General features: G+C 45.1%; 1 protein-coding gene and 3 pseudogenes across 1 annotated transcript in view; all 4 read right to left on the reverse strand.

Annotated features, from left to right (window-relative positions):
* Positions 1-5,264: 5,264 nt before the first annotated feature.
* On the reverse strand, positions 5,265-5,387 carry LOC136638191 (5S ribosomal RNA; annotated as a pseudogene).
* Positions 5,388-5,416: 29 nt separating this feature from the next.
* On the reverse strand, positions 5,417-5,539 carry LOC136638307 (5S ribosomal RNA; annotated as a pseudogene).
* A 29-nt stretch (positions 5,540-5,568) lies between these two features.
* Positions 5,569-5,691, reverse strand: LOC136638293 (5S ribosomal RNA; annotated as a pseudogene).
* A 4,607-nt stretch (positions 5,692-10,298) lies between these two features.
* The window catches only part of PAX9 (paired box 9), a 41,900-nt gene continuing 37,953 nt past the window's right edge, over positions 10,299-14,245 (reverse strand). The window contains exon 4 of the mRNA XM_066611942.1: positions 10,299-10,553. Coding sequence (XP_066468039.1) covers positions 10,299-10,553 — 255 coding nt within the window. The remainder of the gene's footprint in view (positions 10,554-14,245) is intronic.

Raw genomic sequence — 14,245 nt, forward strand, 5'->3', positions numbered from 1 at the left:
AAGAACTGCTGTCACCCACGCGTGGCCTCTGGCCTTTTGCCCTGGACAGCCATGGCCTCCTGAAGGGTGGGGTCATTTTCCTGCCATAGGCCCAGGACTTATACAGATGGATCACAAGTTCTGTCAGTTAAGGCTGTGTCCAGCAGGCGATACCTTACTGGGCTGGGAAGGTGAGCGGTGTCACATGCTTCATGGGCAGGCATGGCCCCATGGGATCCCACCACGGACCTCCAGGGAAACACCTGAAAGACGAGTGAAGGAGCAGCAGTGAGGGCTGTGCGTAGGAGAGGGAAGGAGCCACCCATAGTGGACAAGGCCCACATAGTGAGCACAGGGTGGTGGAGTATGCTGGAAAGCAAAAGGCTGGTCCTTGGGGAAGAACTATCTAGCCGAGGCTGAACAGATGACAGGGCAAGTGCTGCGGCAGATCTGCCCCGAAGCCCAAGGACTCCCTCCCCACTCACAGGTCTGGGTCAAGGCACCTGAGTCCCCAGGTGAGGTGGCCACCAGCAGGGACCACTTCATCAGATCGGTCTGTGACCAGGGAAGCCTCACAGGCTCAGTTAGGATCGGGCTGAAAATCACACCAGCCCAATGAAGCCTGTGAGGCTGACAGAGGCTGACTTTCCCAAGGGCAAGATTTCGCACCTGAGCACAGGGGCTGGACACTGAGCCCACTTGGGGTGCCCAACGGAATTTGATTTGCAGCATCCTGCATGTCCCTCCCCTCGCTGTGTCTCACTGGCTGCTGCTGAGAGGGCCAAGGAAACACTGGCCTTGGGGACCTGACCACGTGGCTTTTACTGCAGCAGCCGCCATTTTGGGGTGACATTCTCTGGACCCTTGTTTGGGTGGTCCAGGGCAGTCCAGCCATCAGAAGTGGGCTGCAGGAGATGGTAAGCTGACAGGGGTAGCCCCCACCTCCTCTGGCCTGCTGCCTACCCAGCCATCCCACTTGGCTGCTGTCCACACCCCCTTCTCACACCCCCTTCTCGAAGCATGAGCCAGCTGGGGCTCATCTCCTCCTGTGCAAGTGCTGTGGCTGAGGATGGCAGCAGCAGCAGTTCTGTAGAAGGCACCCACTCCTGCCTTCCTTTTCCCCAGTGCAGGAGAGCTCTTGGCCAAAGGGTCACGGCCTCCTCTGCAGTCTTTCCTCCCCAACCACTTCCTGTAAAGTGCCTGGTAGGAAAGACGCTGGGGAAACCTCACTCCCAGGAGTTGCCCCCCCCTGCCACTTTACAAGTAGCAGAGGAGATGGCAGAGAAGGGGAACAACCAGGATCTTGGAGTGCAGTGTGAGTTGCTATGGAGGGTTGCCAGCATGTGCATTGGCAGGGGATGGAGGTGGGGGAGCCAAATCCATCTGGAGGTGGGATCAGTTTGGGTCATCCCTGTGGCTAACTGTGCATTGCATACATGTCACAAAGCCCTCACACCACTACAAAGAAAAACTAAAATCAGTTGGGGAAATGTGGAGCAAAGTGGCTATTCCATAGTGGCTTTCCAAAGGTGATGGTTCTCACACACCCTTAAAATCAGACTGCTCCCTTTTTTCACACTGGGCAGGAATTTAAACCAGCATTTCCCAGAAGCAAATCTCACTTTTCAGGTCTCAAAAATTGCTGCCCTGGTGCTTTTGGTGTGAGAGCAAAAACTGACATTGTAATGTGTAAAGCGACGCATGTCATGTGAAGGTTTTGTTAAGCATCCTGTGAGGGCCCAGAGTGCTGACCATCTCAAGATTTGGGTGTCTGAGTCTGAGAAAATTTGTAGAGTTTTTTCTCCAAACCTGCAAGCAGAAGCTTCAGATGATTTGCAGTATTTACATTCTCTCTCTCTCTCTCTCTCTCTCTCTCTCTCTCTCTCTCTCTCTCTCTTCCCCCCCCCCTTAAAAAAATAACATTATGGAGACATGCACAATAAAAACAGAGGTGCCGTCTCAGCATTTTCCAAACTACCTGTATGGACACGAATACATAAATAACTCTTTTGTCTGGATTTGACCACTCTGACTTCTTCAAGATGTGCTCCAGTAGCTAAAGTCAACAGAAAGCAATTGGTTCCTTTTGCCTTATCCCTAAGGCATGTTTTTGGGGAAGGGTCATTTTGTCACCAATGCCTGAATAGATGGGGCATCTCCAACACAGGAGCAAGACATTTGCCTCTAAAGAAAAGCAGATCCAGCTCAGTCATTCTCTTCTTTATTAATTGCGCGCATTCAAAATAGGAAAATAAAAGACTTTTCTCATATATACATACAGAACCTTCTGTTAGACATCGTTTCCAACATGGCTTTAATTATATTTTCAGCCTCATCTTTCCATAAAATAGGACCATCAGAATGCCAAAAGCATCTCAAAATATTTGTGTTTAATGCCTGCTATGAAATTTCCTGGCTAAACTCAAAATCTTTCCTGGATATGATCTTCAATTTTCATTTATACATATAGCTTTTCCTTACCACATTCTAAGAATGAAATACTTTGATCTCAAACACTTTCATTCAGAGCAAGTCCCATGGATTTTCATCAGATTTCCAAAGAATTATCCCAACCCAAATCACATGTTCTTTGTGTAGAAAAATCTGCTCAAATGTTAACTGGTGGCTGGGACGGATCCCCATGTTCAGCAATGGGCAACGGAGAGTAGGTGCAAGCTATCAGTGGGGCGCCTCCCTATTCTTCCCTAGTCCAAAGTATGTGAATGAAAGCAAGGGGAAAAGGGCTGCCCCTGCTGACTGCTATCCTCTTTTCTCCCTAGCTGGTAATCCATCTCATGAGAGGCACACTTGTGCAGGGAGACAGGAGTGTAGCTATTGGGGGCGCATGGCAGCATGGTAAGCATTGCAGGTGTCACAGCGTGCCATGTAAGCAGCCCCTCTCACTCACTGACACAGCCATTCTGGGCACCAGCAGCGAGTAGGGTAGACAGAGGGGGTGCCTCCATTTTGCTCTCATTGCCCAGGAAGATTCTGAAGGGGAGGGATCACTTGCACACTGCGGTGAGGCTCCCTGCAAAACTTACAATCCTAACCAGGTCTACTCAGAAGTAAGTCCTACTTTGTTTAATGGGGCTTACTCTCAGGAAAGCGGGGTTAGGATTGCAGCCTTCGTACTTTGCACTCCCTCTAGCTATGCCACTGATAGGAGGAGCTGCTTAGATGAAATGTGGCGAACCTGAAATACTGAGTGTGCCCTCCCCTGCAGCTGTGGGGAGGAAAGTGTGCCTGGAACACAAGTGAGTCAACCCATTCTGACTGGTACTGTGAAAGCACTCAGTGTTTCCTAAGGGCAGTGCTGTGACTGGAGCAGATCATGGTATTTTTCAGAATTGGCAGCCATATGTAGTGTGCGCCTGCACTCCCCATCTCTGGCCTGGATCCAACTCCAGTCGCAAGCACCTCGCTATAGGTGACAACTGGTGGCCCCAAATGCAGATGGGCACCCCCCTATGCATCAATAGAGGCACTCAGGCAGTTCAGGGGGGTCAGGTGAGTGTCACAATGAGAACCTGTATCTGTGTCAGCAGTATACATGGGTTCTCACTCACTCAATCAGGGTGTCTGCTGCTGGGTCTGTAGTTTTCAACAAAACCTGCAAAACTTGTTTGAATAGAGATGACAGTGGATCAAAAAGGAGTGTGTATCCCACAAGCAACAATGCCACTTACATCACACTCTTGGGAAGGAAGCCCTGTGTCCAGCCTACAAATGCAGCCTTCTGCTGTGCTCAGAGTTCCTTGAACCAAAGTGTGCGTATTTTGGTCTGAGGCCAGCCTGTGATCACAAGTCACACACTTGGAAACAATTCATTGACATCAGTGGGGTTTCCTTTCATGGGGCGTGTTTAGAACTAGGGTGAAACTTTAAGAAGTGCACACACTCAGCTGAGAAAATCTCAGCAAGAGGCTTCCATAAATAAGGCCCACACTGGCCTTTTGCACCATGGGAAATCTAGATTGGAAAGATATAACCAGATCTTATTGCTGGTTTAGATCAAGCGGAGGTTGAGTTGACTCAATAGCACTGTGCCTATAAAATCTAAAACAGACTGATCCAGTTACCCTTCGAAGAAACAGAATAACCTATTCCCCCTTTCCTGTTTTGAAGCAATTCACAGAACAATACACATCCCTCTGAAGCAGAGTTGCGACCTTTAATTGATTGATCGGGTTTTGAATTAAATAAAAAAGGCATAGCTGGCTAATCAAGCAACACATTATTAAAGGCAATTATTTTTAACACAAGTACTGGAATTCCAGTTGGCAAATGACAGCTAGAAGAGGGTTCCCCCTTCAAACTTCCACAGGAAGGAATGCCTCTTCTAAGAGGTCACCTGCTGCAACATGTGCCACTACCACCAAAAAATTGAAATTAGCCATCCAAAAGCAAAGTATTTGTTTTGTTTGACTCTGTTAGTCATATGCAAATATATGCAGACACAATCAAATGACTGATTAACCAGTTGCAATCAATTGGATCTATCAATGTAATATGCTTTTATCAGGAAACAGCTCTTCTTGTAAGCCAAGTCAATTGAATCAAATTTACTTCCATCTAAATACTCTTCTATTCAAATATCAAAGTTTTGGCTTGATCTGGCGAAACTATAAATGCCAGTTTGTGCTGTAATCATTTCATCTTGCCATTTGCCTCTTGTGCATGTTTTAACGTAGCTCTGCAGGCAAAGGACAATTTCTTCACAATAAATAATATAAGGTGAAATTCAATTTTAAAAGATCCAGAAGAACCAGTTATAGGTTCTCCAGTGGGGTCCAAACACCAAAGACTGTTCCTTGACCTTGAAAAGCACCATTTTCAATGCCTGGTCCATTAACTTTCCCTGAGATACCCAATGAGCATGTAGAAGGTTATCAGAGTCTGATCTCCACCAAAGGAATGTAAACAGTGCAAACAATCCATATCATTAATTCGTATTTTCTCAAGAGAGATCATTGTTTTAAATATTATTTATATACAATCATCCCTTGTGAGAATTACAGAAAAGGAGATATTTATTTCAAGTGTGAAAATGTTTGAGAATATTTAATCAGAAAAGGAAGGATTCAGACTCTGAAAGCAAAGTTTGGTTACAAGTGCTTGAAGATTAGAAATACATGGCTTCAAAAACATGTTTCTCTTTTGTCCCCGTCCCCCCCATTTGTTCTAGTATGTTCATGTGAGTATGTCATGTACTGTGCAAAGAGCCATCCAGTAAGTGCTTGGGGGTTGGTTGGCAACCTTCAGTCTCGAAAGACTATGGTATAAGCCTACAGCACCCGGTATTCCCAGGCGGTCTCCCATCCAAGTACTAACCAGGCCTGACCCTGCTTAGCTTCCGAGATCAGACGAGATCGGGAGATAGCGTTCAGTATAGGGAGATGGTTGGCAACCTTCAGTCATGAAAGACTATGGTATAAACCTACAGCACCTGGTATTCCCAGGCGGTCTCCCATCCAAGTACTAACCAGGCCTGACCCTGCTTAGCTTCCGAGATCAGACGAGATCGGGAGATAGCGTTCAGTATAGGGAGATGGTTGGCAACCTTCAGTCTCGAAAGACTATGGTATAAACCTACAGCACCTGGTATTCCCAGGCGGTCTCCCATCCAAGTACTAACCAGGCCTGACTCTGCTTAGCTTCCGAGATCAGACGAGATCGGGAGATAGCGTTCAGTATAGGGAGATGGTTGGCAACCTTCAGTCTCGAAAGACTATGGTATAAACCTACAGCACCTGGTATTCCCAGGCGGTCTCCCATCCAAGTACTAACCAGGCCTGACCCTGCTTAGCTTCCGAGATCAGACGAGATTGAGCATGTGCTTGGGGGTCTGCTTAAAACAAAAGTATCAACAAGTGATTTTATTTAAAAAAAATTTAAAAAAATGAGAGGGCCATTAAGGCTCCAACTACTACAAAGTCTGTGTGAGAGGAAAAACCAAGCCTTCTAAATTTGTTGATTTACTTGATTTAATATCCAAAATGCCCATTGCATCAGCTCCAATGTGATGTTACATGTTTTTTAAAAGCTGTTACATTAAGCAGCCTAGGTTGTCACTTTAATGTCATTGCCTGTAAGTGGGGAGGGGCAATCTATTTGTGCCCAACAGTAGCATAAAAATGGGGGGCTGGGAGCATTGTGGGCCTCGGGTGCCAAGCAGCAAGGGTATGACAAGTTGCCTCTCAATTTTTTAAATCTTATATTTTTGAATAATACCATCATGTTATATATCATTAGATGAGCAATTACATGCGTAATGCAATGAAACAAACCATGTCGAAATATGTCTATTCTGTCAAATGTTATAGCCAAAAAACCAGAAAAGGAAATGTAACAAAACGTGCATTACACTGAAAATCTTATAACAAAAGGTGTACCTTATAACAAAAAGTGGAGTACACTGGGAGTAAATAGCTTGTTGCAAGCAATCCAGAAAACCACATGGATTCTTCATAAATGTATGTATGTTTTGTCTTTCTTCTACATTACAACAAAACTGCTTTTGTATGTATGATAGACCACAAGCCCACTGCATATTATCTTGATGGGCATTCCTTCCCTGTTTTGTTTTGGGTTCTGATCTCTAATGTTCACTGCATATGTTAACCCTATTATATATAAATTGAATCAAAGAAAATGTTCATTGTCTGCGCTTCTTCTTTGGCCATTATTATTAATTTCATATCATGATTATTACTGAAAATGGTTTTGTCATGGGGAGGGTGCCAAAGATTTATGGCACTGGGTGCCAAATGACTTTCGTATGCCACTGGTGCCCAATATGACAGTTTTTTAAACCTTTCCTCCCCCACCCCCACCATTAGAATCTTGCATTGAATTGGTAAGAATCACATGGAATTGAAGAGTTCAGGACTTGTTTATATCAGTTTTTGAAGGACTGGATCTATTTGGAGGAGGTGTGGCTGTTCAGAGAGGCCTTGTTTGTGCTTTTTTGTCCCTTCTTTTGAGCAACAATCATTGCGTAAAACAAGTTTAAGTAGGTTTGGGTGACTGAATAGCATCTCCATCACATGTTCCCTTGTATGTTTGGTAGGGATATTTTAGGTTTACATTTCATTTTTGTCTACCCTTTTGCCAAAGAGTTTAGGGAGATGTACACTGTGCCTCTATTTTATTGTCACAATAACCCTCTGAGGTAGGTTTGGCTGAGAGATGATAACTGGTCATCCAGTGAGCTTCATTGACTGACACCGCACTCCTGTCTTGCGCTGGAATAGGCAAGTCAGGAGACTTGTGTTTTATCCAGCATGAGATAGGATGCCAATGGGCGCCTGAGGTGATGCATGTCTGAGGAGAGCGGAGCAGCTTGCAGCTGGATCCCAGCCCTGCCCACCCACCTTCCCCTGCCCCAGAATGCCCCCCTCCTCATCACCTCCTCCCGGCTCCCTCCCCCGAGCCTTGCATTGGCTGAGCTCAGCCAACGCAAGGCTCCCTCTGCAAGCCACCACTGAATGCAACCTCTGTGGGCCAGTGCACCTCCCTGTGCTGGCACAGCTTACTCCCAAGGAGGTGCAAACATGCTTTACAGTATGTTTGTGACCCTCCTAGGCTGGCACAAGGGACTTGCGCCAGCCTAACTTGTGGTTAGGATTGTGCCCTGAATCAGGGTTTGAATCCAAGTCCCTCCAGTCTTAGTCAGACATGTCAACCACTACAGCACTGATGAATAACTTGGACAGTGTGATGCTAAATGCTCAAAGTACAGAAGAAGTTAACTCAGCGCGGTCCTTCTGTATCCCTCATTTTGTTCAAACACACCCAAGGCCCCCATTCTCACAGTTTTGCAACAACAGAGTTGATGAGATGCAATTCCTTCCTGTAAAGGTGCTGTCAGAATCCCAGCAGACTATTTGGGAGGAGTCCACCACACAGCCTCTTCCCAAGCCAGCTTAGCACCAATTTTGGGAAGTGCAGTTTGGGCTTTGAGAAAGAGCTACGTGGTGAACCTGAAGCTTCTGACAGTGACTGCTGCACACGAAGGGAAGAGAACATCTGAAGGGGGGTCTCTGTCAGCTAAGAGTGGACCCTTCATTGAGCAGAAAGAGACACATTTCATAGATGAGAATTCACATCACGTATTCCAGAGTATGACGAGAGAGCTATTCAGTGCTAAAATTATTGCTGCCAACATACACTGCCAGCCATGGTCCTGGGATAATTGCATTTTTGCTTGATTAAAGATTCCTGGAGTGACCGCTGAGCACTACCTCTGCACGTCCTCCGTTCATTTCAAGCAAACTTGCAGTCGGTTCTTGCACAGTCGGTTCTAACACTGTTTTTGTGTTGTGCCAAAAACAAACTTTTAGCCCAGAGGCTCTGCCTGCCCACACTGATTACATCTCGCGAATATTTTTAATTCAGCAGATGTCATGGCTAAATAATTGCTGCAGAAAAATGTTTTGGAAAATGTCCCAGGAACTATCGGCATGACATCACACATTATTTTCTTTGCACTGCCTTAAAAATCTACCTTTGTTGGCATTTTGAAATAAAAGCATGAAATTATCATAAAAGAGACAGGATCTTATCTTGCTATTCCAGCAGTATGTGTGTTATGGCTAGAAAGAAATGGAGATTTTATTGAAGCCGTCTTTCAAAATCTGTATTGAATGATGTATTTTTACATTATTGCACTAGACTTACAAAAATACACAATATATTAATATTTTATAATGCTAGGAAATACGTCACTTTTCCAATCTTTCCTTTTCATGGTTAATATTCAGCACGCATCTGCAAGCTTGAGGAAGGCTTTCCAAAACGATATTCACAACTTTATTATAGTCCAAGGAAAACAGGCCATCTTGAAAAGATTATACTGTCAAAGGAAGAGAGGAAAAGAGAGCAATTGGAATCCCAGTGGCCATGAAGAGACCCTTGATAAAGGATACAGAGATGCAAAAATGGAATTGTGTTAACATTATAAATAGCATTTGTTGTACCGCCACCAATATGCCTATTAGCAAAACATGCTTATGTACAACTATGTAAACTTCACCAAAAGCTGTTTTTTTTTTCCTTTACATTCAATAAAGTAGGGATTTAAGACAATGCTTCTTGCGTGTATGTCTTTTTTTGGTAAATGGCATTATTGTGGGGACTGGAATTACTGAACGCAGGAAAGCCAACGCATTGCAGTACAGTTTTCTTTCACAGTGGTTCTGTTTACTTGGGGCCTCATTCACCCATCTCCTGCACGGACCCCTTGAAATGAATGGGAGCTTCACAAGAGCTCTACCATTCTTGGGCAGGAGAACTTCCTGGTGGATTGTGCCCTTGGATGATCAAAAATCTGCACAAATTTCACATTAAGAGTAAGCTTCCATTTTGTTCGGGTGCTTTCCATCCATATCTTTTTCATCCGCTGGCTAGATGTGCGGTAGTAATTCTGATTTTAGGAGACTGGGTACCATTTGGAAGACTGACGTTCCAGTCCAGAAGAAGTTGGTCATGCCATTGAAATCACTCACAAGTGAGTCACTCTAAGTTACTTTCTGGAGAAATAAATGGTTTTTCATGACATGCAGACACCTTACACACAAAACATAATCAAAAAACTGTCCAAACTTGAACCATTTGAGTCAAATGCCATCACCAAGAACAAAACAAAATAGCAAATGGCTAAGATACAACCTTTTAACAACAAAAGCAAAAAGAAATGAGTTGGGAACAGAACACAAATGATGACCAAAGTCCATATTTACATATAGAAAACACACGTATTACTGTCTTTGTGACCACAATAAAATACAGGATAAATAACAGAGCTGCATTTGATTCTATATTTTGTTACTGTTAAAAAAAAAATCATCTGCTAACCCAAACAATTGTTCACATGTCCATTCCCAAAAACAACAGCTATTGAATGATCTCGAAGATAACTTCTGTTTGGTCACATTTATTGATTAGATTTGTCATGTGTCTACTGATACCCTTGACTGATTTTCCACAAAACTAAACAATTGCACGTTTGAGAAGGTCTCGTTGATTTAGAATAAATATGTGTGGTTTGACCAATGAACAGTCGCGCAACAAGCCCTCTGAGGGTTGAAGGGTCCCTTTCTGCAAAACAGTGCAAGGGGCAATAACGTATCACTTTCATGTGTTATTTACACTTATCAAATCCCAAAGATTTTCCTTTCAGGAGGGGAGGCAGAATGTCATTGAAAAAATATTAAAGTGTCTCCAGCCTCAGAGTTCTACCAGTGAGAAGGCACTCGGGAAGGAAGGATCGTACAGGGCCTGGGCTGGACAGACATGGCTTTGCCATGTTTCTGACATCAGAGCGCAGAGGCAGCAACGGAGTGACTACCTTCTCGAACTGTCTGCATGCCCTTGAAGGCCAGCGATGCCGGGATGTCACAGCTGTGTGGCGAAAGGGGGGTGCCTCCAGCATGCTGCCAGCCGTGACCCGTGACGTAGCCAGAAGGAGCGGCGCTGTAAGCCATGTACGGGGATACCTGCGCGGGCGTGGGGTACGGTGCCATGGTTGGTGCAGAGACAAAGCTCCCAACTGTTGGAAGGCCACTCGGGGACTGGAAGAGAGGAGGAGAAACACATGAAGAGTTTGGCTGCTCGACAAAGGAAAAAGATACAAATTTAAAAATTCATGATTTGATTTGGGTTTGGTGTCGGTTTCAGGAGCAACATTTCAGGTTTCCAGGGTATGGGGAAGGCAAAACTCAGGAAGGTGAAGGACCTGTGCTGCCTCCCCCAACACTGAAGCTTAAATGGCCAAAAATGGCTATTTTTTACAATTATTTTCATTTGTTAAACATAAGAATGACAATGTTTGTAAAGGTATCAAACTATTTCAGAAAGTGTTACCTGCTGGTAGACTGGACTCAGTGTCTGCTGTTAAGTTTTGGAACAGGGAAGCCTGTTTTATTGTTGCTGGACTCTTGTCTTTTACAGGATGGTATGAGAAGTACTATTTTGCAGGGATGGGAAGGTCCACTGCGGCTTGACTCGGGTCGAGTCTGGAGTCACTGCCCCCCTGAGAACTGACTCGAAAATGAGTCAGAACAGGGGCACTTTCTGAGTTGACAAGTCACCCTTTTGTGACTTGATGGGAATTGAGTTGCCCCGCCCCCTTTAAAAAGACCGCCATGGAGGGGAAAATGGGGCGGCTGTCAGGATGTGGGTGTGTGTCAAAGTTCTCCTTTAATACTCCGCTGCTGTCCCCACCCATCAGTAAACAGGACGGGAGGGGGTGGGACAGACTGTCAAAGAGCCTGGACAGAAGCAGCAAGAGGGAGAAGGGTCACACATCGTACCTGCAAGGCTTACCAGAGTGACCCAGGCCATTACAACTCCAGTAAGGCAAGAACCCCCTTGGGCTCTTTCTCCTGCCCTCCCTCAGACCAAAAAGCATCAGACGCCCATCCTTTGTCCAATTATCATTGGTTCCTTCCAGGGCCTCTGAGAGGAATTTTGTCAGGGGGTACAAATTTTCTTTGGGGCCCTTCCCAAAGGTGGAAGGGGCAATGGTGGCAGGCAGAACAAGGGGCAAGATAGGCAGGGAGAGGATACTGTCAGCCAGAATATGTAGTCTTTGGAGCCCAGGTCTACCTGATCACGCGGCACTGGCAGCCAGATAAAGTAATATGGAAAACCAAACTCCCACATTTCTCTAAAACCTTTGAAATATGGAAAATCCATTGCAGAAAATCAGCATCTTCATATTTGGGCTCAGCCTAGAACGGACGGTGTCCTGTGCACCAAAACGAACTTCTGCGGCAGCTGCAGTCCCTGATCTCCTATACACTCTTTCATAGTGAGCGGATCCTCAAGTTAAAGAGCTACAGTAGCGGGTCGGTTTCCTTAAGGAGGGTCATGGATGCGCACCTGGGCCTGGTGTGTATGGCTTGCAGCAGCAGTTGCTACTGCATGCCTGTGGTTGTGCCCCCAGCATCATGGCAGGCAGCACGTTCAGGGGAGACAGGAAAATGTAAGATCCCAGGGACTTTTTAGGGCCCCTTGCTGACACTGGGCCTGGATGCAAATTACCCCCTTTACCCCCCTCTCCTAGGCCCTGGTTCCTTCCTCCCTATCAGAGAGGGGCAGAACAGCTCACTCCTGCCTCCCCCTACTGCTCAGATGCATTGACCCTTCTCTGCCTCCCAGCTAGAACTTCCCTGCTGCTCACACGGTCTGAATGACGGCTCCATGAGGTTTTTCACATGGTAAAAAAGCACAGCCAGACAGGGTGAGAAATGTCTGCCAATAAATTAAGCTTATATCGTCATGGCCTGGTCTGAGAGGTCACTGCGAGGTCTGAGCTTTCCAAGCAAGTCACAGCACCAGGAGAAGCAATGCAGAGATAGAGGGCTGTTCTCCAAGGCAACCCCTCCAGGGCAATGTTGCAGACAAAGTTAACCTTCTCCGCCTGAGCATAAGGCCAGCCGGGGCTGAAGGCTTCCATTCAAATCAAGCAAACCTCCTTCTCTTTTTAGCAGACCTTCTGCAGCCTTGTTTCGTTTTGCAAATGCTTGGCAGAGGCTGTTTTTTTTAAACACCAGGACATCATCCTTGTTTCCATTTGAAACAAAGCCCAGGCTACAATTCAGTGCGCCATTATTAAGAATAACACCCATGGAAAGCATGGGTCTACTTCTGGGTAAATAGGGTTGCAACTATGTGCAGTTGCAGTTGCCCATAGTCATTCCTTGTTGCTTGTCTCTCTACTGTGAATTGAACTGCACACCCCCAGTTACGTGTTCTAAGTTGCATGTTTTATGTAGAGCCTCCGGCTTAACACACAAGGCACCCTAAAGAAGGATTTGATTCATGGTTCTCCTCCAGTGTTTCTCAACCTTTTTCACTTGCATAACCCTTGGCAGCCTATTTTCATAAATTGTACCCCTCATATTAGCTAAGTGCTTGTAATTAATATTAATTTAAGTCCTCATCTCCTCTATATGAAAACCCAGACTTCACGTATTCATCACAGTATTTTCTCTTCTTGTCTGCTTGAAGAAGACTATGCTTTCGCACTGTTTTGCACCAGAAGCGACCTGAGAAATTCTGGGTGATTGATCACTTTCCATATTATGTTTCAGCTTTTTTATTGTGCTGGTTTTCAATCACTGGTTCATACATGAATTGATGACCAAAAACTAGGTGGGGCTTTCCCAGCCAACTACCTGCCTCCCTTCCTGCCTTGCTGTACCTGAAGACATTCTGGAGCACTGGCTGTCTTTTTCCGCCATTATTCAATTCTTTTTCAAGCACCCCTAAAGTGCCCCTGGGGGTACATGTACCCCAAGCTGGGAACCATTGTTCCACTGGTATGTTCTTCACAGTGAACTTATTCTGACAGTGTTTACAAAAACAACAACAACCAGTATTTATATACCGCTTTTCAACAAAAAGTTCACAAAGCGGTTTACAGAGAAAATCAAATATCTAATGGCTCCCTGTCCCAAAAGGGCTCACAATCTAAAAAGATGCCAAGGAATACCAGCAGACAGCCACTAGAAAAGACGCTGCTGGGGTGTCTTTTATGTTATGAAGAGGTTATGAAGACCAGAATTTAAAAAGTTAAAGAATAAAAATGTATCTTCGACTCTTTTACTATATTTTTAATAAATTAGAGGTTGTACAGTTCTCTTAATTACTGGAAGGTAATTCTTAACAATTACTGGTAGGTTATTCTTCAGGATCTGAGCTCAGGTAAAATCAGACAAAACTATAGTCAATCACCTTCCTGAGTTTAACTCCTTCCTCCCCCCCTCCCGATTAATCCAAGAGTCAGAAATTTCCATGATTTTTTTGTTCATAGGCTGACTTAGACTTAACTATGAGGTCAACTTATGGGCAGGTGTCTGTGGTGAGCTCCATTAATTTCAATGGGACTTACTCCCAGGCAACATTCCCCCTCAAGGGTCCATGCTACTGCACAGACCCATTTGCTCAGCAGTATTTCCAGTCACAGCGCGATGACATCATATGCCATTTCTGGACTTCTGGAAATGCCAAGCTCTGAGCTGCATGGAGCTCAGTGTGGCTGGAAATAATTCTCCCAGGTAAGTGCGCAAAGGATTGTACCCTTAATGGCATTTTTCTGGTTTGAATGTCAAGGTCTGTCTAAGTCATGAAGGAATTGACGCATTGAAACTTGCCATGCTCATAGCTTGGTGCTGAAAGTCAAAACCAAAACTGGAGGAAGAAGGAAGGGGAAGTATTTTATTGTGTAGGGGGGTGGGTGGTCATTCTTCTCATATCC

Source organism: Tiliqua scincoides, chromosome 1, assembly GCF_035046505.1.
Source record: "Tiliqua scincoides isolate rTilSci1 chromosome 1, rTilSci1.hap2, whole genome shotgun sequence".
NCBI classification, from domain to species: domain Eukaryota; kingdom Metazoa; phylum Chordata; class Lepidosauria; order Squamata; family Scincidae; genus Tiliqua; species Tiliqua scincoides.